Source organism: Asterias rubens, chromosome 10 (assembly GCF_902459465.1).
Source record: "Asterias rubens chromosome 10, eAstRub1.3, whole genome shotgun sequence".
Lineage (NCBI taxonomy): Eukaryota > Metazoa > Echinodermata > Asteroidea > Forcipulatida > Asteriidae > Asterias > Asterias rubens.
This window is the reverse complement of record NC_047071.1, coordinates 11951234-11974477: the sequence shown is the minus strand read 5'-3', so window position 1 is coordinate 11974477 and position 23244 is coordinate 11951234. Positions and strand designations below refer to the sequence as shown.

General features: G+C 39.1%; 1 protein-coding gene and 23 non-coding genes across 25 annotated transcripts in view; 8 read left to right on the top strand and 16 right to left on the bottom strand.

The window, feature by feature from the left end:
- Positions 1-9074, top strand: part of LOC117295643 (E3 ubiquitin-protein ligase NEDD4-like) — a 28447-nt gene extending 19373 nt beyond the window's left edge. For both annotated transcript variants that reach the window (XM_033778350.1, XM_033778349.1), the window contains exons 15-27: positions 174-232; positions 1225-1290; positions 2025-2185; positions 3017-3085; positions 3371-3492; positions 3859-3929; positions 4241-4336; positions 5075-5148; positions 5951-6011; positions 6363-6422; positions 7493-7600; positions 8000-8169; positions 8556-9074. In XM_033778350.1, the coding sequence (XP_033634241.1) occupies positions 174-232; positions 1225-1290; positions 2025-2185; positions 3017-3085; positions 3371-3492; positions 3859-3929; positions 4241-4336; positions 5075-5148; positions 5951-6011; positions 6363-6422; positions 7493-7600; positions 8000-8169; positions 8556-8658 (1220 nt within the window). In that variant the 3' untranslated portion in view covers positions 8659-9074. The remainder of the gene's footprint in view (positions 1-173; positions 233-1224; positions 1291-2024; positions 2186-3016; positions 3086-3370; positions 3493-3858; positions 3930-4240; positions 4337-5074; positions 5149-5950; positions 6012-6362; positions 6423-7492; positions 7601-7999; positions 8170-8555) is intronic.
- A 7044-nt stretch (positions 9075-16118) lies between these two features.
- Trnay-gua lies at positions 16119-16207 on the bottom strand. Its single transcript is given in 2 exon segments — positions 16119-16154; positions 16171-16207. It is a non-coding gene; the product is annotated as a tRNA-Tyr (tRNA).
- Positions 16208-16288: 81 nt separating this feature from the next.
- Positions 16289-16377, bottom strand: Trnay-gua. The gene is given in 2 exon segments: positions 16289-16324; positions 16341-16377. It is a non-coding gene; the product is annotated as a tRNA-Tyr (tRNA).
- A 94-nt stretch (positions 16378-16471) lies between these two features.
- Positions 16472-16560, bottom strand: Trnay-gua. Its single transcript is given in 2 exon segments — positions 16472-16507; positions 16524-16560. It is a non-coding gene; the product is annotated as a tRNA-Tyr (tRNA).
- Positions 16561-16825: 265 nt separating this feature from the next.
- Positions 16826-16914, bottom strand: Trnay-gua. The gene is given in 2 exon segments: positions 16826-16861; positions 16878-16914. It is a non-coding gene; the product is annotated as a tRNA-Tyr (tRNA).
- Positions 16915-16995: 81 nt separating this feature from the next.
- Trnay-gua lies at positions 16996-17085 on the bottom strand. The gene is given in 2 exon segments: positions 16996-17031; positions 17049-17085. It is a non-coding gene; the product is annotated as a tRNA-Tyr (tRNA).
- Positions 17086-17217: 132 nt separating this feature from the next.
- Positions 17218-17329, top strand: Trnay-gua. The gene is made up of 2 exons: positions 17218-17254; positions 17294-17329. It is a non-coding gene; the product is annotated as a tRNA-Tyr (tRNA).
- Positions 17330-17715: 386 nt separating this feature from the next.
- Positions 17716-17804, bottom strand: Trnay-gua. The gene is given in 2 exon segments: positions 17716-17751; positions 17768-17804. It is a non-coding gene; the product is annotated as a tRNA-Tyr (tRNA).
- Positions 17805-17898: 94 nt separating this feature from the next.
- Positions 17899-17987, bottom strand: Trnay-gua. Its single transcript is given in 2 exon segments — positions 17899-17934; positions 17951-17987. It is a non-coding gene; the product is annotated as a tRNA-Tyr (tRNA).
- Positions 17988-18080: 93 nt separating this feature from the next.
- Positions 18081-18169, bottom strand: Trnay-gua. Its single transcript is given in 2 exon segments — positions 18081-18116; positions 18133-18169. It is a non-coding gene; the product is annotated as a tRNA-Tyr (tRNA).
- Positions 18170-18263: 94 nt separating this feature from the next.
- On the bottom strand, positions 18264-18352 carry Trnay-gua. Its single transcript is given in 2 exon segments — positions 18264-18299; positions 18316-18352. It is a non-coding gene; the product is annotated as a tRNA-Tyr (tRNA).
- A 267-nt stretch (positions 18353-18619) lies between these two features.
- Positions 18620-18708, bottom strand: Trnay-gua. The gene is given in 2 exon segments: positions 18620-18655; positions 18672-18708. It is a non-coding gene; the product is annotated as a tRNA-Tyr (tRNA).
- An 80-nt stretch (positions 18709-18788) lies between these two features.
- On the bottom strand, positions 18789-18877 carry Trnay-gua. The gene is given in 2 exon segments: positions 18789-18824; positions 18841-18877. It is a non-coding gene; the product is annotated as a tRNA-Tyr (tRNA).
- Positions 18878-18971: 94 nt separating this feature from the next.
- On the bottom strand, positions 18972-19060 carry Trnay-gua. The gene is given in 2 exon segments: positions 18972-19007; positions 19024-19060. It is a non-coding gene; the product is annotated as a tRNA-Tyr (tRNA).
- A 267-nt stretch (positions 19061-19327) lies between these two features.
- On the bottom strand, positions 19328-19416 carry Trnay-gua. Its single transcript is given in 2 exon segments — positions 19328-19363; positions 19380-19416. It is a non-coding gene; the product is annotated as a tRNA-Tyr (tRNA).
- Positions 19417-19496: 80 nt separating this feature from the next.
- Positions 19497-19585, bottom strand: Trnay-gua. The gene is given in 2 exon segments: positions 19497-19532; positions 19549-19585. It is a non-coding gene; the product is annotated as a tRNA-Tyr (tRNA).
- Positions 19586-19666: 81 nt separating this feature from the next.
- On the bottom strand, positions 19667-19755 carry Trnay-gua. The gene is given in 2 exon segments: positions 19667-19702; positions 19719-19755. It is a non-coding gene; the product is annotated as a tRNA-Tyr (tRNA).
- An 81-nt stretch (positions 19756-19836) lies between these two features.
- Positions 19837-19926, bottom strand: Trnac-gca. The gene is given in 2 exon segments: positions 19837-19872; positions 19890-19926. It is a non-coding gene; the product is annotated as a tRNA-Cys (tRNA).
- Positions 19927-20058: 132 nt separating this feature from the next.
- On the top strand, positions 20059-20170 carry Trnay-gua. The gene is made up of 2 exons: positions 20059-20095; positions 20135-20170. It is a non-coding gene; the product is annotated as a tRNA-Tyr (tRNA).
- Positions 20171-20585: 415 nt separating this feature from the next.
- Trnay-gua lies at positions 20586-20674 on the top strand. The gene is given in 2 exon segments: positions 20586-20622; positions 20639-20674. It is a non-coding gene; the product is annotated as a tRNA-Tyr (tRNA).
- An 81-nt stretch (positions 20675-20755) lies between these two features.
- On the top strand, positions 20756-20844 carry Trnay-gua. Its single transcript is given in 2 exon segments — positions 20756-20792; positions 20809-20844. It is a non-coding gene; the product is annotated as a tRNA-Tyr (tRNA).
- An 81-nt stretch (positions 20845-20925) lies between these two features.
- On the top strand, positions 20926-21014 carry Trnay-gua. Its single transcript is given in 2 exon segments — positions 20926-20962; positions 20979-21014. It is a non-coding gene; the product is annotated as a tRNA-Tyr (tRNA).
- An 81-nt stretch (positions 21015-21095) lies between these two features.
- Positions 21096-21184, top strand: Trnay-gua. Its single transcript is given in 2 exon segments — positions 21096-21132; positions 21149-21184. It is a non-coding gene; the product is annotated as a tRNA-Tyr (tRNA).
- A 152-nt stretch (positions 21185-21336) lies between these two features.
- Trnay-gua lies at positions 21337-21425 on the top strand. The gene is given in 2 exon segments: positions 21337-21373; positions 21390-21425. It is a non-coding gene; the product is annotated as a tRNA-Tyr (tRNA).
- Positions 21426-23244: the final 1819 nt, after the last annotated feature.

Here is a 23244-nt window from a genome sequence, read left to right as displayed (position 1 = left end):
TGTAATTTTCGGTTGAATTTTTTTTCAATTTTATTAGAGCGGGAATGGAACCTGCGACCTTTGGACTAACATGCCAGCAAATATTTTGTAATCTTACGTAGTCAGTTTCCCTTGTGGTTTATTACTTGACTTACAAAATGTATGCCGATTGCATATTTGCTATTGTTCCACAGACACGCATAGTACACAGTGGGAAGACCCAAGACTGCAGAACCCTGCCATTGCTGGACCGGTAAGTAGACTCCATCTTTACATAAAGGGTTGCAGTTAAATCATAAAAAATTATTGAACAGGCTCAAATGTGAAGTATGCAATAGACGCCATTTCAGTAAGCAACTGTTTTGATGCAACAAAAGATCGGTGCAGACATTTACCATTGCTATCAATGCTTTAAAGGCAGTGGACACTATTGGTAGTTACTCAAAATAATTATTAGCATAAAACCTTTCTTGGTGACGAGTAATGGGGAGAGGTTGATGGTATAAAACATTGTGAGAAACGGCTCCCTCTGAAGTGCCATAGTTTTCGAGAAAGAAGTAATTTTCGACAAGTTTGATTTCGAGACCTCAGATTTAGAACTTGAGGTCTCGAAATCAACCATCTAAACGCACACAACTTCGTGTGACAAGGGTGTTTTCTTCTTTCATTATTATCTCGCAACTTTGATGACCGATTGAGCTCAAATTTTCACAGGTTAGTTATTTTATGCATATGTTGAGATACAGCAACTGTGAAAGCTAGTCTTTGACATTTACCAATAGTGTCCACTGCCTTTAACAATTTGTTTTTATTTAATATTTTGCTTAAGAGACTACTTGATTCATTCGTTCATTCAATGGTTTGTTAAAAAATCTATTCAATTCGCTGCCAGCAGCAGAATTACATGAACAGTTACATAATTACAAATCTGGAGTAAAACATTACAGTGGTATTATAGGTTTACAAGGTGCAAATCCTATTTGCAAAAAACAGACCATAAAATATTCGCATTAGCAATTCCAATAATGCTGATGACACTCACTACATTGGTTCTTTCCTACTGAGTGCTTTAATCAAATAGGAGACTTTCCAACGCTAGGTGGCAGCAGACATACCGGGTAAATTTCCATTGTTTACGTAGTTCTGAACATGCGCATAATTCTGAGAACAATGGATTTACCCAGTAAGTCTGCTGCCCTCTATCGTCCCAGAAAGTCTCCCATTGACTGTTGTTGTTTATTTAAGGCGGTTCCATACTCTAGAGACTACAAGAGGAAGTATGACTACTTCAAATCGAGACTCAAGAAGCCGGTAAGTTCAGAAGGAAACCGTAACAGCCTAAAATATTTTCAAGAATTTAAAGGTTGACCTCAAGAAATTTGAATTAAATTTTTAATCAAACCGTTGCTATCCAAGAACTTGAATTTGATTGTTGTTCTTAGAAAGTGAAACGAAATCCCATATTCGTCTGCCCAGAACTATTTCATCCTAAATGGCAATTTCATACACAGAATAATCAAAAGGTCCTTAAAGGGAAGGTACACGTTTAGTAATTGTCAAAGGCCAGTCTTCTCACTTGGTGTATCTCAACTTAGGCATAAAATAACAAACCTGTGAAAATTCGAGCTCCATTGGTCATCGGAGTTGCGAGAAAATGATGAAATAAAAAACACCCTTGTTGGACGAATTTTGTGTGCTTTCAGATAGGAATAAAAGACTTCTGGCTTATTTTAGTGGGAAATTGCCTCTTTCCCAAAATCTATGCTACTTCAGAGGGAGCTGTTTCCCACAATGTTTTATACTATCAACAGCTCTCCAATGCTCTTTATCAAGTCAGTTTTTAAGTTAATGTTTGTTTTGAGTAATTACCAAACGTGTACCTTCCCTTTAAGAGAAAAATGCTTATGAATTTGAAGAAAAAAATTGATCAAAATAAAAAAGCTCAAAAATTTACCAAAGTAGTTTTACGAGGACCTTATAATTCTGAGCAGACATTGATATCCCATTATCTTCTCTTCTCACTGAATGTTCTCTTTTGCACACAGTCCAACATTCCAAACCGCTACGAGCTGAAGTGCAGTCGATCTAGCATCATGGAGGATTCCTATCGTAACATCATCAGCGTTAAGAACACAGATCTACTCAAGGCAAGACTCTGGATTGAGTTTGTCGGCGAGACGGGTCTGGACTATGGTGGTGTTGCAAGGTGAGTCCTAGGGTTAGCCTGGAAATTTGTTAGGTGATTGGTCGGGAGGACCACTGACTGGCCAGTAGAACCACTGACTGGCCTGTAGGACCACTGACTGGCCAGTAGGACCACTGACTGGCCTGTAGGACCACTGACTGGCCCGTAGGACCACTGCCTGGCCAGGGGGACCACGGACTGGCCAGTAGGACCACTGACTGGCCTGTAGGACCACTGACTGGCCAGTAGGACCACTGACTGGCCTGTAGGACCACTGACTGGCCAGTAGGACCACTGACTGGCCAGTAGGACCACTGACTGGCCTGTAGGACCACTGACTGGCCCGTAGGACCACTGACTGGCCTGTAGGACCACGGACTGGCCAGTAGGACCACTGACTGGTCAGTAGAACCAGTGACTGGTCAGGAGAACCATTGACTGGCCAGTAAGAACAGTAATTGGCCAGTTGGACTATTGACTGACCAATAGGACCAGTAACTGGCCAGCATGACCAGTGACTGGCCAGCATGACCAGTGACTGGCCAGCATGACTAGTGACTGGCCAGCTGGACTAGTGGCTGGCCAGAAAAACTATTGGCTGACCAACAGGACCAGTGACTGGCCAGCAGCACCATTTATTGGCCAGCAGGTCTATTGATTGGTCAGCAGGACTAGTGACTAAATAGCAGAACCAGCAGGACTATTGACTGACCAAAAGGACCACTGACTGGCCAGCAGGACCATCAATCTTTGCTGACTTTGAATGCAATTTTTTTCATGATACTTTTTTTACGAGTTTCTATTTGAATGTTTTCTACTCATTTTGTTTAAATGGTTCTTTTTATCTTGTAGGGAATGGTTCTTCTTACTATCAAGAGAGATGTTCAACCCTTACTATGGACTCTTTGAGTATTCAGCCATGTAAGTTCTACCATTTTTATTTTATTCAATGTTTACGAATGTTTTTAATTATTATGTGCCCTGATTCTGCTTGATTTGAGTGCGGCCTTTACACCGTGGTTCAAACCATTATGCTCAAGAGACTACGTGATATTATTGGTTTATATGGTAATGCCCTTAAATTGTGCCAATCCTCTTTGCAAAACAGACCACAACATGTTCCATTTGCCATTTCACATTGTTCATGATTTTTCGGTCCCCCAAGAAGCCACTATTATTATTTGTTATTTATAATGTATCTTATAGGGACAACTACACTCTTCAGCTCAATCCTGCTTCAGGGGTGTGCAACGAGGAGCACATCTCGTACTTCAAGTTCATTGGACGGGTCGCTGGCATGGCTGTGTACCATGGGAAACTACTGGATGGTAAGTATCCGTAACAACGCTTGCAAAAAGAGAAATGCTTATTGGACCAGAAGTTCAATTTTCAAATAAAACACGGCCCAGTTTCATAGCACTGCTTAAAAGCTGATTTTGTGCTTACTGTTCGATTTCCATTTCATAGCGCTACTAACCGTAAGCACACGAAAAGGTATGCAAACCTACCGGTGCTTACTGAATGAAAATGAATGTCGTTCAAAACAAATCAATGGTGAATGCGCAATATGGCGACCTATATGCTAACCTGTAAAATCCGCTTAAGGCTTAAGCAACTTGATGTGCTGCTTCATTTTTGTAAAGGTCAAGTTATGAAGTATAATATTTGTCTTTCTGTTTTTTTTCCTCTGATAGCATTTTTCATCCGCCCATTCTACAAGATGATGGTTAACCGGCAGATCACTCTGCATGATATGGAATCAGTGGTAAGCAGTGCAGTGTTGTAGCTAGACAGATTTTAGTGGTGAGCTCTAAAGACAATTTTGTTCACCAAGGGCGAAGGGGTCATCAAAATAGCTTGTGTTTATACATTGGGCCATCATTACTGACGTTCAATCTTTGGGGAATCTGTGCTGTGTATTTTGCTCAGAGTGCTGGGTGAATTTTTGTATCTGGGCAGGCCCGCCCAGCACTGCCCACTGTGGCTACAACATCACAAGACTGTCCCTCATTGCACAAACCTCATCACTCATGACCTTGCTCCACACTGAATAATGTGACCTTTCTCTAATTCTAGGATACCGAGTACTATAACTCACTGTTATGGATTAAACAGAATGACCCCGGTGACCTTGAGCTGACCTTTTCTGTAGATGAAGACAACTTTGGAGCTGTAAGTATCTGGAGGCCTTCTCCAACTTGGGAGGGAGGGTGTTAATTCCTGTAATCATTTGTCTTTGTACACTTTTAGGGGATAGGGAGGGGATAATGAAGAAGTGTACAGTTTGTGAAAATGTTGATAATGTTGATAATTGTGAACGGCCCATTACAGGGATCTTCCATAGCCACAGTCAAAGCCATTAAAAAGGACATTGTTTAACATTGATGTAACAAAGAAACCTAAAAACTAAATGATTATGTATTGTTCTTGTTTTCATCATAATATACCTTGGTTACACCAGGGCCAAATTTCATAGAGCTGCTCTTCAGCCAATTTTGTGCTTATAGACCGTATTGAATATGACGTCACGCGGCTCAAATATCTGACCTACAAGATGGCGTCTGTGCGTGCGTGCGTGTGCTGTAGAAATCAAACTGGGAATAAGGCGTGCTGCGTGCTTCAATGATGTACGCATTTGGACGTGCATACGGTTTGCCCCACAAGATGGCGACTTTTCGTAGCAAAACAGGGGTATTTCAGTACGATCTATACTAAGCGATTTCCATTTCATAGCGCTGCTAACCTAAAGCACACAAGAAGGCATGCTAACCTTTCAGTGCTTACTGTATGAAAATTAATAATATTCTTTCTTGGGAGGAAACTATAGAAGGCACTCTGTCATGCTAGTTGCCTGTATTGAGTTTGTTGAAAGAACTGAATAAATCTCACTTTTTATTTTTCACTGAACAGACAAAGACGACGGAACTGAAACCCAACGGCTCAGAGATTCCTGTGACTAACTTCAACAAGAGAGAGTACATACAGTCAGTTTAAATTTCAATTCATCTTTTGATATATTTACGTTTTGTGTGTTATTTTGTCACCTTTAAAAACATTTTTTTAATATAGATACATTTCCATGTTTTCTACAGTTGTTTTTAAGCATTTTGCTGTGTCTGTTTGTTTTAATTTGGGTTTTTTCGGTTACTCACTCTGGTTTTTGTTTGGTTTTTAAGCGCCTCGAAATAAGTTTACTCTTAGATAGATGTAATGGCGCTTAATAAGTTTTAATTATTACTATTATAATTATTATTATTTATCGGATGTGTGATGAAGGGTCCCCATTTAGTGGGCCTGCGTGCTTGCTCGACGATTCCCTTTGACACCACAATATACTTTGATGTTTGTGCAATAAAGGTGCTAAACTAAACTAAACATGGATCCCTCCACGCTCAGTCTAAAATAAAGTTTAACACTGCAGCATATACCCCGGTTCACACTTTAAACTACTTTTGGTAAAAAATTGTGTAAAAAAAATCACAGGCATATTACTTGGTGCAAGGGTAAATCCAAAATTATATTCTGTATTTCCCGATGCAAATTTAACAACTATTAAATTGTTGTACCCGTGCTAAAACATAGTATTCAAATTGCCTCTAGCTACCCCAGGATTCTCAGTGGTCTAGTTGGTAAGACACTGCTCTATATTTGCAAAGGTCGTGGGTTCAAACCCCACCCGAGTAATATGCCTGTGATTTGTTCACAGAACTTGGGAGAGTACAGAGTATACAGTGCATATTGGTGCAAGGGTAAAACCAAAATTAATGTATATTTTCATCCTAACAGGCTTGTAATACAGTGGAGATTTGTAAACAGAGTCCGGGCTCAGATGACGGCATTCACGGAGGTAAGAGGAGCATTTGGAAGTAATTGTGGTGTTGTTTCGTGGCAATTTTGAAGTATTTGTTGTGTTTCGTGGCAATTTGGAAGTATTTGTGGCGTGGCCTGGCCAAACCTAGCAGCAGAATGTGGGTCGATGCTTGGTCATTACACTTGCGCCCTTGAGCAACAGGCCACTAAACCATGTTTGGAAGGTAGTGCAAACTGCTTTACCAGTCAGGTTCATACCCACACCTACATGTACAGAACAATTCATAGTTTTGAGGGTTTATTTCTTATGTCTGTATGAAAAGGTATAACTTATTTTTTAAAGAATACTTTAAAAAATATGCTCATTTGTTTCAACATTTTTCTACAGGGATTTCAAGATCTTATTCCGCTGGACTTGTTGAAGATCTTTGATGAGAATGAAGTTGAGGTAAGAGGCACATTCAGCTTTAGCGAGAATTCACTTAAAATTCCATCTGCTTAGCGTGTGACTGTCGAACAGCTTTCTCAAAATCTTGTGAATTTTGTCGTGCCTTGTGTTGTATATAAAGCCGGAGAATTAATGCAAAATAACGACCACCCTTTGTACCAACACTGTTGTTTCATGAGGTCAGGAAAGAGACTTTGTAGTCTTCATTGTAGGACAACTCACTGTTTGAATTTCTTTGTCACAGTCTCTGTTACAGTTTTTATGAATACGTTTGATTGTTTTTCTCCTAATCTAGCTGGTTTCAGGGCTGGAAATTGGATAGCGCGAGTGTGTTGTTTTTTATCTTGGTGTTACTTCTAAATATATGTAAATCAGTTTTTAAATAGCTTTGAATGTTTAAAGTTTGTCGTATTTTAACCACGATGTTTGTTGGGAGAGGGCGTCATTGAATGTGGGGTGTTTACTCTGGGCAACTTATTTGTTTTACGGCATTGTCTAAAATATTGTTTTTGTCTGAACTCCTTTTATATATTTCTTTGTTTAAGATGTTTACTATCTAATTTTTTTGTCAATTTTAAACATGTAAATTGTCACTTTCCAATTTTTGTAAAGATTTGAATGAATGATATAGTGTGTAGTTAAAGTTTGTTTGATGTCGTTCTGTCTTTTCATAGTTATTGCTTAGCGGTCTAGGAAGCTTTTGTCAATTTTAAACATGTGTTCCATTTCTATATTTGTAAAGATTTGAATGAATGATATAATATGTAGTTTAAGTTTGTTTAATGTCGTTCTGTCTTTTCATAGTTATTGCTTTGCCGTCTAGGAAGCTTTTGTCAATTTTAAACATGTACATTTTCCATTTCTACATTTGTAAAGATTTGAGTGAATGATATTATGTGTAGTTTAAGTTTGTTTAATTTTGTTTTTATAAGGTGCTATTGGGTCTCAGAATTCCTCACTGCAATAACCTATCTTTCTGAAAGTTTGTATATACTCAGCGCCTTGAGTACCTTGTTTGGTAGATACGTGCGCTATATAAGACTTTGATATTATTCTTATTATTTTCACAGTTATTGCTTAGCGGTCTAGGAGACATCAACGTCAATGATTGGAAGACCAACTCAGCTTACCGAGGTGGTTACCATGCCAACCACATTGTTATACAATGGCTATGGAAGGTAACGAGTTTCATCTTGGATTTGAAATGTTTTTATCATTTATTGTGTAATTGTAATTTTCAAATTATACGTATATTCATATATAGTTTTATCTATGTTTTACTTTTGAGAGATGATCATCTTTTGAGAGCAATGTCTTGTAATTTCCAGCGTTGAATTTAATAAAGTTTTATCTATCTATATATCTGTCTGTTATTTGTTTAATATTGATACCTGTTAATGACGGTTATCCGCTACCACCCTTTGAAAGCTAGTTTGTCTGTATATATCTTCATTTATATAGGATTAAAATAATTTTGCTTCTGTGACTATCCTGGTTATTATGCCTAGCTGAAATGTTTTACGCTAAGTGAAAATTCAAACACTGGTACTAACATCTCTGCTTTTGAATCTCCACAGGCCATTCTTTCCTTTGACACTGAAATGCGTGCCCGCCTCCTCCAGTTTGTGACGGGTACGTCTCGCGTTCCGATGAACGGGTTCGCCCATCTGTACGGCAGCAACGGTCCGCAGCTCTTCACAATAGAGAAATGGGGCACTCCAGAATCGCTACCCCGAGCTCATACGTGGTATGTTAGAACAAGATTTTAAGCTTTTACTTGGTATTTCAGCATGAGTGCCTTGAAGATATGTAGGGCAGATGAGACGTCTGCTCTAGAATGGCAAGGGTTGTTTGTTCGAATCCCAACCGAGTATGAAACCTTTGGACACAGTGCTTTTTGTAATTCAAAATAATTGTCCTTATCCTTGATGCAAATTTAATGTCTTTGAAGCGGGGCATTATTTAGAAGCTTTGCCCCTCACGGCATTACCAAAGCATCTTGACAGATTACTTTTTTGCAAAACGTTTTTTTTTTTTTTTTTTTTCCAGACTTAAATTTACCTCTTACGCTTGCCTTTGAAAATTTCAGGTATACAAATTGTCATCACTTAAATCCTGTACATTTGTTTGCAGTTTCAATCGATTGGATCTCCCTCCTTACGAGTCCTACTTCAAACTGAAGGAGAAATTACGCACTGCAGTCGAGAACGCTGAAGGCTTCGAAGGGGTCGACTAAAAAGTCACAGGCATAATGACCCCCCCCCTTCAGCAATGTCCCGCCTCCAGAAGTGAACTCCTACTTAGCCTGAACATCTAACGCCACATTTCGAGTCTCAAGACAACATACTGACCGTCATGTGGTACGGATGTACCTTTTATTTAGCATTGGTTTTGCAGTAAAAGTTTACAGACAGGTTTACATATCAAACATCATTATAAGGATGTACATGTACTGTAATACATGTACATCCAATGATATCGCTGGTTCTGCCAATACCTTGTGGATAAGGACAGGGGACCACTCTAAACCATACCATACTTAGCTACCCACTGCAAGACCCTACTTATGTAGGGGGATCCTTTGCTTAAACCAGGGCCCAATTTCACGAGCAAGCACCGAATTACTGCGCTAGCCTTGTAATCGTAGAATGCCTAGTAGCGTGGAGTCACACGCGCAGAAGCCCAAATTCGCTGCTTACCCGCGAAATACGCTTGCTGTAAGCACATAGTTCCCTGCTTTTGTATGCGCTGATTCTGTGCTTACGGTAAGCAGATCACCATGAAATTGGGCCCTGATGACATGGGCCTATACAATTTGTACCGGGATGTTGCTATCCTGGGTTTCTTGCTTTAGGCTCATAGAAATATAGAACCCGGTCTGGCATACAGAAAGACACGGTCATAGGCACCAGAATGTTTTTCACTCCAGCCTCGGTTTGGTTTACATTGTTCTCAATGGAGGAACAACCCAAGATGGCTGCACCCCAAATAAAGGTCTTCATTAGATTAGTTTATGAAGGGTACCAATACTTCATTGGATTCATTGAAACAGTTTCTTGGAACAACCTTTTTGTTTTAGCTCAACAAGTATTAGGTTTTTGTATATATATATATCTTTTGATTTATATGATGTTTAAAATTAAATAACTGCCTTTAGGAAGCTGTTCACATGTTACACAGGCCCCCCCCCCCCAAAGATTTGTTTTATAAATTAATTAAAAATTGCAAAATGGCTGCTCCTATGTGGAGGTTTGTGTACTTGATCTCAAAATAAAAATACAGCATTTAAGATTTTAGATGAAATTGAAATGCAAGTACACCTCACATTTTAATAGGTACATGTGCAAGAGCAGCATCCTTTTTTCAATCCCATCTGAAAGCTTGATTTTTGTTTTGGCGGGAAAATTTCATTAAATTAACACCTCTCCTGTGACGCTGCTGTGAATGTTGTAATTTTCATATTCAGAATAACCCTGGGTCAAATTTCAAAGGTCACGAACTGATCAACAGTTTTTATGTTGCAGCCCCTCTATGTTGGGTTCCCTGATCATAATGCTGACAGTCACTGCATGAACAAAGGGGGAGACCAATCTATCAGATGTCTCATTGCAACAATGTATAAACTCATTATTTAGTCGGAAGATTTTATATTTTGTGTCAATAAAATGTACGCCCATTCGATATTTAAAAACATGGGAACACTTAACATATTATTCCTGTAAATAATTTAATACACAGAGATGTGTTATATACATCTGGTAATATTAATACAAAATCTGACTAAAATTCTTAATAATTCAAATAGTAGTGAAGTATGTAGTAAATAGTAATATTTTTTAAATAATATGGATAAAAAGAAAAGGCTAATGGTGGTTTTTCCTTTTAGATTAAGGAGGTAATCTTAGGAGAATGTGAAAGTATTGTTTGGAAAAGCCTCCATAGAGTTTGAGGGTCATCATGGGGGTTTGAAGGTCATCCAATACCAATTTTCCTCATAGAAGCGCCCCTAACTGCAGGCTTGAACCTAGCCTTGATTCAAGGCTGTCGGCACAGTGTGCCCCGGCCCAGTGCGGCATGATTTGGCAACAACTGCAGTACATAGACAGTGTACACGAACAACATATACATGTACACTATACACATTATGTACATTGTAAATGTACATACATTGTACAGCGAGATCAGTATAGCAAAGTCATGAGTATGATCGTTCGTTCAACCTCGTACGCATTGTGAACCAAAGTGCTCACACAGCACAATGTACCTTTCCAGGTACATTGTACATGTAATGTACATACACTGTACACATGTACAATGCACACACTGATCTCCACACTGTGTATGTTGGAGGTGTGCTTGGCCCAATTTCATGGCTCTGCTTACCACCAAATTCTGTGCTTACAATCGTGATTCCCCGCTTACGTGCAAGCGCTGATTTTCTGCGCTAGCCTTGTAAGCGTAGAATGCCTAGTAACGTGGAGTGCGCACGCGCAGAAGCCCAAATTTGCTGCTGACCCGTGAAATACGCTTGCCGTTAGCACAGAATTCCCTGCTTCTGTAAGCGCCGATTCTGTGCTTATGGTAAGCAGAGCCATGAGAATTGGGCCCTGGTGGAATTCGGCGGGGAAGCGAATTACGCCGATCGCAGCCGGCTGGAGCGCCTTGATCAAGGCTAGCTTGAACCCTTCCAATGTGAACCCTTTAAGTTCAAGGCCTGAAATTTATATTGTGCGTGTTATCAAGGCATTCTTGGAATGGAATCAAAGATTTATTGCTTGTTGATGGAGGGTCCCCAAAAAAAAAAATCTTTCAATTTCTACTCTTTAAAAAAATTAATTGTAATTGTAATGAGCATACTCTAGATGGCTAGGAAAAGACTTATTTATGTCTAATTTTTTTATTGGCTATGCAAAGTGCAAATACATGTAATATGGTTGTTAGAATTCTGTATAAATGAAGACAAGGTCAAATAATCCTAAAATTTAATTTGAGCACTTAGTTTGCCTGGTTTTGGTTATTTTTGTTTAACCTCTAATGAAATTACGCGCAACGCTTGACGTACACCAGGATTTCGGTCTAACCCTCCCAAATCCTCCAAAATCCTTTTCAAGAAGTTGTCTGATGGTGGAGGATTGTGGACTGTAGGCCCAAATATCAATAATCACTTGCATGTTAAGTTTGAATATTGTCTGGTACAATGACGTGCTTGATGACAAGTCACATTTAAGTTTGAATTCCTCAGACTATAGAGACAGTCGCTATGTCACATGATTCTGAATGGATGTGTATGTCACAATGGTACCAGGGTCTGCTCATCTGGAGGTTGCAATCATAGAGTTATATATAAGAAATAGAGGGCGCACTGGCCTATGTATGCGCTCCGGCATGCGCGCAGGCGGCCATTTTCGAAGTTGACAAACTGGCATCTCACAGCGTGTGTTTGTGCGGCCATTTTGTAAGTTGAACAAACAGCATCTCGTGAGCGTTCAATAAAAAAAACCTCAAACGTGTATTTCATATTCAACGCGCGTGCAGAATGACGCGCTTGTCATCTTGCGGTCCCGTGGCGTTTGTGCACGAAGCATCACTCGTGCGCCCTCTAGTTCTTATATATAACTCTATGGTTGCAATTCAAAAGCTCGACCCGAATCATGTGACATAGCAACTGTCTCTCTAGTCTGAGGAATTCAAATGTAAAAGGTACCTTGTGACTAAGCAAGTTATTGTACCACATTATTTAAATCTTAATCTATTCAAATCTAAATCACAGGCCAGGCACAGAGTCTCATCCAAGTCCAAACATTTTGGTATTTATGGCCATTTGAAACCAGGGCCCAATGTCATGAAGCTATTAAGCACAAAAGTGGGTAAGCATAATAGCATGCCTATCAGGGCCCAATTTCATAAAGCCCTTAAGCATAAAAACTTGCTAAATACAGACTTATAATATAGAAACTGGTTTCCAGGCAAACTTCCATAAAGATGACATTGTTGCAACTGGTGCCCCACTCATTTTTTGCTTAGCAATAAAATTTGCTTAGCAGAATTTTCTGCTTAACAGCTTTATGAAACTAGCCTATGAAACTGTTCAATACCAATCCAGTATATCTACTGATATCATGCATTTATTAAAGATGCTATGTCAGATTTTTTGCCAATTTAACCCAAAAATTTTGATTGGTATAGGTATTTTGATGGGGGTTGAGAAAGTTACAAGCTTTCATTTGAGCAATGCATTGCTCAAAAAAGTCCACCAATTATTAGTAGCAGTGAAATAAAGTGCTCAATATTAGGTGACCAATTCTTATGTGTTTTATAAGAAAAGTTTTAAATTTGTGTCATGGTTCCTGACCATTAAAAATAAAGGTTTTATTGTTTGGGGCCAAAAATCTGACATACATGTAGCATCTTTAAGATATGTACAGTATCTCTTCTATAATAATCCTAACATGTAAATGAATGAAAGATGCACAATCATATGTATAGTTATATATAACCTTGTAAAAAGGTTATACTTTATCAAATAGTTAATAAGACGAAAGTGTAAGGCCGCCAGGGCTAGGAGACTGCCAACATTACGGCTGATGGCTCAGTTGGTAGAGTGCCGGCACGTTAATCTGGAGGTTGCAGGTACGAGTTCCTCTCTTATTAGTTGACTTTTCTTTATCTAACCCTAAATGAGGATATATTTGAAGTATACAGAGATCATCAATTGCTGCTGTAGATAATTGGTTTGCTGGTTTACTTATTTTATAAATATATTATTATTGGTAGTGGACACTATTGGTAATTACTCAGCATAAAACCTTACTTGGTAATGAGTAATTGGGAGAGGTTGATAGTAAATGAATTTGATTTCGAGACCTCATATTTAGAGTTTGAGGTCTTGAAATCAAGCATCAGAAAGCACACAACATCGTGTGACCAGGGTGTTTTTCATTTTTTCATCTCGCAACTCGACCAATTGAGCTAAACTTTTCACAGGTTTGTTATTTTATGCATATGTTGAGATACACGGAGTGAGAGCACTGGTCTTTGACAATGACCAATAGTGTCCAGTGTCTTTAAGTAGAGTTAGAACTTTTTTGTAACACCTACTGCGTGATTATTTTTCAATTAAGGTGCAATTTGCAATATTTCTTGGGTTCTGGGCTGTAGTGTAGAATAAGGGGTTCACTAGTGTTTAAAGGGTTTGGGTAACTTGTACAGCGCAAAACACAAAAGTACACAAATTAACACTAAACTTACACAATGTAAAGGTAATGATGGTAGAAAGCTTCCCTTCGAATATTACTTGCTGAGGTGCTGTAGCTTTTGGGAACAGAGTAAAACAATTTCAAAAAAATAGTTTTTGTCTGAGTGCGATGAACATTATTTTAGCATGTACAAAGGAATTGCATGACTCTCCTGAAAACAGTGCTGAGTGATTTTCACAGGGTTAAGATAATTTGAAAATACACATGGGGCGACGGAACATAAAAATGTAACCCTTTCCACATTCAAAGATACAGAGTCGCAATAAATGTGAATATAATCATCAAAATGTGACAATATTCCAGTGATCATTGTGAATTTTAATCTAAAAACTGTTCCAATATCAACCTCCCTTGGGCTTCAGGGTTCTCTACTCAACAATTCCATAACTTGGACCTGTGTTTTTTTTAAAGATGCTCCAATGTTAAACACTAGGTGGCAGCAGACTTTACAAGATATATTATTGTCTCGGAAGTGTGGGCATGCGCAGAAATATGTAAAAAATTGACAAAAACGCACCTGAGGTGGATTTCACAAAGAGTTAGGACTAGTCCTAACTAAGGACTAGTCCTAGGAGATATTAAAAACTTAAAGCTAGTCCTAAGTTAGGATAAGTAACTTGGCCTAACTCGAGATAAGACTAGTCTTAAGTCTTTGTGAAATCCACCCTGGGCCCAGTTTCATAAACTACTTAGCAAATTTCTTTGCTAAGCAAACAAAGTGGGACACCAGTTGCAACAATGTAAACCATATGGAATTTTGGCTGGTTCCAGTTTCTGTTAAGCAAGATTGTTCTGTGCTTAGCAAGTTTGTGTGTTTATAGGCTTTACGAAATTTGACACTGGTAAGTCTGCTGACATAGTTTGTCAAAGACCCATATGGAATTATTCTGTGTGACCTTTTCATTATGCCGAAATTTACTGAACATTTTGTGTATGATAAATTCAGTATTACTTACTGTAGACCTACATGTAGTTTTGATTTGAAACATCACTGTTTTCAAAGCTTTGAACAATAAACTTTTATTCATAAATGGCTACCATTGTCTGATGCAAAGTTATCTAAATTTTATTTGTAGCTGTGTTTCAGGTTTAAACGCAGGATACACTTAGCGTTGTCACCAAAGACCAGTATCCTCACTTGGTGTATCTCAGCATACAATTAAACAAATGAAAAGTTGGGCTTAATTGGTCATTGAAGTTGCAAGAAAATAATGAAAGATATTAATAGAGAAAAACAAACTTGTTGCATGGAATTGATGAAAAAGGCTTCATGCCTTAAGCTTTTCTCAGATTCAAACTTGTTGGTAAGAATTACCCTAAGCTAAATTTCTTTAAAGGGTTTAACAATGTTTTATACTATCAACAGCTCTCCATAGTGCTCTTTACCAAGTAAGCTGTTGTATTAGTAAATACTATACGAATTAATGTTTGGAACCATGTGCATTTGACCTCATTTTGGGTCGAGCAGGAGGGCAATGGTTCTGCCAAGCCCCACCCCTCCTACCTGATTGTAAACCCAAAACCGAACCCCGGTCACATCCTGCCAACTCTTGAGCATCTACCACAAAGGAAGCCACGCGTTGTGAAAACGCGTTGTGAAAATCTAATGGCTGTCGGGTATCCCCCCCCCCCCCCCCGCCACCACCACCCCCACCCCGCCACCACCACCCCCACCCCGCCACCACCGCAATATTAACTGTTTCTCATAATAAACAACATAACTCCCCTTCCCCTTCCCCTTCCCAGCACTGCCCCTCCACCTCCCCAAATTACTCCATTACAGAATTCCTTATTCCAATCTAACAACGTAGACACAAGTCGAGCACAAAATGCTGTCTACGAAGTTTTCAACAGGCATGATAAAAAATTGTCAAAGTGAAACGATCACGGTTATGCTCATTGAAACTATAGCCCTCATCATAAGTCTAACGTTTGACTACTTCAGGTTACGAACGATACCCATCATTTTTGTGGGGAAAATATCTCTTCAACTGCCCGAAATGCTGTCATTTACTAAAAGAAAATACTTTATACTCACAACAATCGGTTTTAAGTACCCTTTTTTGTCAGACTCTGAGAACAATAATCTAACGAGCCCTTAATAAGAAAAGAAAAAAAGTGTAAACGACTATTGTGTTTTCTTCCAATGTGAAGGGAAACAAAAATGTGTTTCGTGTATAATTATAAGAGTGAGTTTCAATCTTACCTTGAAGTCTCCACAGAGCAAATCTTAGCTCTTTGTGAAATCGGCCCAAGGACATCTTGACATCACCCATGGCTTTGTTTATAAAACTAAATATTATTGTAACTACGAGCCTACGAGCCGGAGTTAGACCAGAAACGATGAATCCATTGTGGACCAAAATGTCACTAGACTATAATAAATAATATTTATATATATATAATAAAAAAATAAAAAAATATACATATAAAAACCTCATCCTTCGAGCCGGATTCGAACCAGCGACCTATGGATGACAAGCTTCAAGTGACTACAGTCCACCGCTCTACCAACTGAGCTATCGAAGGGCCATGAATTTGAATATACATTTTGAACCCATGACCTTGACAATTATTACAAGGACAATATAATAAAATTTAAATATCACCTCCTTCGAGCCGGATTTGAACCAGCGACCTATGGATGACAAGCTTCAAGTGACTACAGTCCACCGCTCTACCAACTGAGCTATCGAAGGGCCATGCATTTGGATATACATTTGGTACCATTACCTTATTTAGTAACTAATTAAAGTGTTCCATAAATTACAATAGACTTGCAAAAATAGCGACTCTTTCGACCCGGATTTGAACCAGCGACCTATGGATGACTAGCTTCAAGTGACTACAGTCCACAGCTCTACCAACTGAGCTATCGAAGGGTCATGCATTTGGACATAAATTTGGAACCAATAACTTATTTAGTAACTAATTAAAATGTTCACTAAATTACAATAGACATCCAAAAATAGCACATCCTTCGAGCAGGATTTGAACCAGCGACCTATGGATGACAAGCTTCTAGTAACTAAAGTCCGCCGCTCTACCAACTGAGCTATCGAAGGGTTCATGCACTTGGAGATAAATTTGGAACCCATTACCCCGACATTAATGGCAAGGACAATAAAAAAATATATAAATAGCACCTCCTTCGAGCCGGATTTGAACCAGCGACCTATGGATGACAAGATTCGAGTGACTACAGTCCACCGCTCTACCAACTGAGCTATCGAAGGGCCATGAATTTGAATATACATTTTGAACCCATGACCTCGACAATTATTACAAGGACAATATAATAAAATTTAAATATCACCTCCTTCGAGCCGGATTTGAACCAGCGACCTATGGATGACAGGTTTTCTAGTGACTACAGTCCACCGCTCTACCAACTGAGCTATCGAAGGGCTCTTGTATTTGGAAACAAATTTGGAACCGTAACCTTCTTTACATAACGGCATAGCTCAACTTCAAGCCCTCATTTAGAGCTCTTGTGGTTTTATTATGAATGGGTATAATTTAATAAGTTGTTCACTGATTCTTCGATAGCTCAGTTGGTAGAGCGGTGGACTGTAGAAATGTAGGACAGTTAGTTACAGGGTCTAGTGTAGCGAAATCCACAGGTCACTGGTTCGAATCCGGTTCGAAGGAATCCGGTTCGAAGAAGTCCGGGGTTGTGTTTTTCAATTTTTATTTATTTATAAACAGTTTGAATGTTTTTGTTGCTGCTGCTGCTGCTGCTGCTGCTGCTGCTGCTGCTGCTGCTGCTGCTGCTGCTGCTGTGTTTTGGTTATTTTTAATACAATAATGGTTTTGCCTTTAGTTGGTTTATTTCTACTTTTTGTTGTTGACAAAATAATCAAACAAATTATTATGACAAATGGATTTATTTTACAAGCTATACAAAAGTCTATGGTCTGTTCTACCAAGATGGCCTCGCATATTTGGACATTAATTTGGAAACCATTATTACCTTTTTGGGTAACTAAATAAAATGTTACCAAAATTACAATAAACTTTAAAAAAAAAATAACGCCTCCTTCGAGCCGGATTTGAACCAGCGACCTATGGATGACAAGCTTCTAGTAACTACAGTCCACCGCTCTACCAACTGAGCTATCGAAGGGCCATGCATTTGGACGTAAATTTGGAACCAATAACTCATTTAGTGACTAATTAAAATGTTACCAAAAATACAATAGACTTTAAAAAATAGCACCTCCTTCGAGCCGGATTTGAACCAGCGACCTATGGATGACAAGCTTCTAGTAACTACAATCCACCGCTCTACCAACTGAGCTATCGAAGGGCCGTGCATTTGGATGTAAATTTGGAACCCACCTTATTAAGCATCAAACTAAAATGTTAACCAAAATTACAATAGACTTGAAAAAAAAGCACCTCCTTCGAGCCGGATTTGAACCAGCGACCTATGGATGACAAGATTCTAGTAACTACAGTCCACCGCTCTACCAACTGAGCTATCGAAGGGCCATGAATTTGGACGTAAATTTGGAACCAATAACTCATTTAGTGACTAATTAAAATGTTACCAAAAATACAATAGACTTTAAAAAATAGCACCTCCTTCGAGCCGGATTTGAACCAGCGACCTATGGATGACAAGCTGCTGGTGACTACAGTCCACCGCTCTACCAACTGAGCTATCGGAGGGCCATGAATTTGGACGTAAATTTGGAACCAATAACTCATTTAGTGACTAATTAAAATGTTACCAAAAATACAATAGACTTAAAACAGTAGCACCTCCTTCGAGCCGGATTTGAACCAGCGACCTAGCTTCTAGTGACTACAGTCCACCGCTCTACCAACTGAGCTATCGAAGGGTCATGCATTTAGACATAAATTTGGAACCAATAACTCATTTAGTGACTTATTAAAATGTTACCAAAAATACAATAGACTTTAAAAAATAGCACCTCCTTCGAGCCGGATTTGAACCAGCGACCTATGGATGACAAGCTGCTAGTGACTACAGTCCACCGCTCTACCAACTGAGCTATCAAAGGGCCATGCATTTGGAGATAAATTTGGAACCCATACCTTCACAATAATGGCAAGGACAATACAAAAAAATATAAATAGCACCTCCTTCGAGCCGGATTTGAACCAGCGACCTATGGATGACAAGCTTCTAGTAACTACAGTCCACCGCTCTACCAACTGAGCTATCGAAGGGCCATGCATTTGGACGTAAATTTGGAACCAATAACTCATTTAGTGACTAATTAAAATGTTACCAAAAATACAATAGACTTTAAAAAATAGCACCTCCTTCGAGCCGGATTTGAACCAGCGACCTATGGATGACAAGCTTCTAGTAACTACAGTCCACCGCTCTACCAACTGAGCTATCGAAGGGCCATGCATTTGGACGTAAATTTGGAACCATTAACTCATTTAGTGACTAATTAAAATGTTACCAAAAATACAATAGACTTAAAACAATAGTACCTCCTTCGAGCCGGATTTGAACCAGCGACCTAGCTTCTAGTGACTACAGTCCACCGCTCTACCAACTGAGCTATCGAAGGGTCATGCATTTAGACATAAATTTGGAACCAATAACTCATTCAGTGACTTATTAAAATGTTACCAAAAAAACAATAGACTTTAAAAAATAGCACCTCCTTCGAGCCGGATTTGAACCAGCGACCTATGGATGACAAGCTGCTAGTGACTACAGTCCACCGCTCTACCAACTGAGCTATCGAAGGGCCATGCATTTGGAGATAAATTTGGAACCCATACCTTCACAATAATGGCAAGGACAATACAAAAAAATATAAATAGCACCTCCTTCGAGCCGGATTTGAACCAGCGACCTATGGATGACAAGCTTCTAGTGACTACAGTCCACCGCTCTACCAACTGAGCTATCGAAGGGCCATGCATTTGGATATCAATTTGGAACCCATTACCTTGACAATAATGACAAGGACAATAAAATAAAATTTGAATAGCACCTACTTCGAGCCGGATTTGAACCAGTGACCTATGGATGACAAGCTTCTAGTGACTACAGTCCACCGCTCTACCAACTGAGCTATCGAAGGGCCATGCATTTGGACGTAAATTTGGAAACCATTACCTTGACAATAATGACAAGGACAATAAAATAAAATATAAGTAGGACCCTTTTCGAGCCGGATTTGAACCAGCGACCTATGGATGACAGGTTTTCTAGTGACTGCAGTCCACCGCTCTACCAACTGAGCTATCGAAGGGCTCTTGTATTTGGAAACAAATTTGGAACCGTAACCTTCTTTACATAACGGCATAGCTCAACTTCAAGCCCTCATTTAGAGCTCTTGTGGCTTTATTATGAATGGGTATAATTTAATAAGTTGTTCACTGATTCTTCGATAGCTCAGTTGGTAGAGCGGTGGACTGTAGAAATGTAGGACAGTTAGTTACAGGGTCTAGTGTAGCGAAATCCACAGGTCACTGGTTCGAATCCGGTTCGAAGCAATTCAGGGGTATATTTTTTCGATTTTTATTGATTTATAAATAGTTTGATTGTTGTTGTTGTTGTTGTTGTTGTTGTTTCTTTGTTGTTTTTTCTTTTTACAATAATGGGTCCGCCTTTATTTCGTTTACTTCTACATTTTATTATCGACAAATTATCAAACAAATTATCATTAATAAATATATTTATTTAACAAGCTATAAACTTATTATGGTCGTAGGCTCCAAATCTCAGAAGTCAAGAACCCTTCGATAGCTGAGTTGGGAGAGCGGTGGACAGTATAGTCACCAGAAGCTTGTCATCCATAGGTCGCTGGTTCAAATCCGGCTCGAAGGAGGTGATATTTAAATTTTATTTTGTTGTCCTTGTCATTATTGTCGAGGTAATGGTTTCAAAATTGATATCCAAATTCATGGCCCTTCGATAGCTCAGTTGGTAGAGCGGTGGACTGTAGTCAGTAGAAGCTTGTTATCCATAGGTCGCTGGTTCGAATCCGGCTCGAAGGAGGTGATATTTAAATTTTATTTTATTGTCTTTGTCATTATTGTCGAGGTAATGGTTTCCAAATTGATATCCAAATTCATGGCCCTTCGATAGCTCAGTTGGTAGAGCGGTGGACTGTAGTCACTAGAAGCTTGTTATCCATAGGTCGCTGGTTCGAATCCGGCTCGAAGGAGGTGATATTTAAATTTTATTTTATTGTCTTTGTCATTATTGTCGAGGTAATGGTTTCCAAATTGATATCCAAATTCATGGCCCTTCGATAGCTCAGTTGGTAGAGCGGTGGACTGTAGTCACTAGAAGCTTGTCATCCATAGGTCGCTGGTTCGAATCCGGCTCGAAGGAGGTGATATTTAAATTTTATTTTATTGTCCTTGTCACTATTGTCGAGGTAATGGTTTCCAAATTGATAACCAAATGCATGGCTCTTCGATAGCTCAGTTGGTAGAGCGGTGGACTGTAGTCACTAGAAGCTTTTCATCCATAGGTCGCTGGTTCGAATCCGGCTCGAAGGATGTTCTGTTTTTGTCTTTGCTCAGTTTGGTACCATTGTGATTATGATTAATTGGTCAATGGGTAAAACCCTGTTCGAAGTCGCTATTATTTAGTTTTACGTTTTTAGATAATTAAGGATTTGGGTTCCAAATGTATATCAAAAGGTAGTCACCCTTCGATAGCTCAGTTGGTAGAGCGGTGGACTGTAGTCACTAGATGCTTGTCATCCATAGGTCGCTGGTTCGAATCCGGCTCGAAGGAAAAACAATTTTTTTTGCTATAGTCATTTAGCTTTTAATTGGTTAATAATTGTTCAAAATTTATATCATTTACATCATAGAGCCCTTCGATAGCTCAGTTGGTAGAGCGGTGAACTGTAATCCGGCTGGAAGGACTTACTATTACTGGACAGGGAACAAATGACCATGTAACCCGTGTTTAAATCTCTACAAAGTGACGGTGACATTCCAGTGCCTTTATGGCAGGCAAGATACTACACCCTGTGAAAAAAAAACCCATTATTTTCAAGTCGTTAAAACTATCAACAGCTCTCCGTTGCTCGTTTCCTGTCATAGGTGTTAGCTAACAACTATTTTGAGTTATTACCACTAGTGTCCAGTGCTTTTTTTTTTTAAAACAACATGTACGTGTTCCATGAGAAGGAGCCCGCTGAGTACAACATGAAGGGCAGGCAGGATAGTGTATATAGGGATCACACACGGGTACCCGTCGTATTTCCATGGAGCTGTTAGCACAACATGGCTTAGCACAGTTATATTATGCTAACCAGGATAATGTTACCAGTTAACACACCATTCCACCGCACCATAATTATAATATGACCGTATCCTGCACAGTTTTTTTGCTTAGCAGAAAATAATGCAAAATGAAGAGCAGCTCATTATGCAATTGGGACATATTCGGGACATCTAGCGTTCAGACTTTACGGCATGGTGAGATGGTACCTCCTCCATGTTCAGAGTCACATTTTCTTCCCTACAGCCCGCCCTTTAGTAAAATCACAGAGCAAGGTGAAATCACTGTCCAATCCCCACACCCTTTTAACACATAACATGTCACTGTTAAAATCAGTCATTGACCAAGATTACCGCAGAGCACAGAGTAATCCAATTGCATACATGTACACGCACAGACGTGTGAACATGCGTAAACTCGTTGAGGACATGACATGTGTAAACTCGACATAAAACTAGACGGTGACGGTGACTTGTGTTTGTCCACATGCGCGCGCTGTAGCCGATTCACACTGGAGTGAATCTGCGCATGTGGTTTCCCCTTTGTGTTATGCACGGTGCAGGTCACTTACTTACACCATGGAGGAAGCACACAACACTACACGAGAATAAACTCGCTGTGGTTTGAGCGACAATTCAATCTACGGTGTCCCTGAGAGACTATACATGTGGCGAACAGCATGGATCGAGCTGGGGGCATTTTCTTCGTTGGGGAAGAGTGGCGCGTTTATTAGGAACAAGTTTGAGAAGTCATGGTTGTTATTGTATTGGCTTAAAAGTAATGTAAACAAAATGACTACAAATTATTACATCGTATCATACACAGTGATTGAAATATGCCTACGTATACAGTGATTTGATGTTATTAATAACTATGTTATACTATTAAAAGTATTATATTATTCAATGCAGTAGAATATTTTGCTAATGAGATCTTTTATCAGAAGTGGGCCTACCCTATAAGTGGTATTCGGTTGTTGTAAACTGTTCGGAACTGGAGTCTCTTTATTTTGTGCGAAGGAAGTAGGTTTTTATTATTAGTGCCCATGCAATGCTACCTCTCAAGGATGCCCCCAAAAGGATAAAGTTTTGTAAAGTCTCAATTACTATCCAAATGACACGTTGTGTTCATTGCTTATAAACTAGAACCATGCGTGTTTGTTTTGGTATTAATTTGTTGTTGTTGGCACTAGTCTTTGAGAATTGTCAACGCCATTTCATTTATATTGATTTAATTTGTTATCGATGCAAATCACAACATTCTTGGATGCTAACTCAAATACTGCATGCTAAGCACGTTTAATAGAAAGCAACTCACTGCCAGT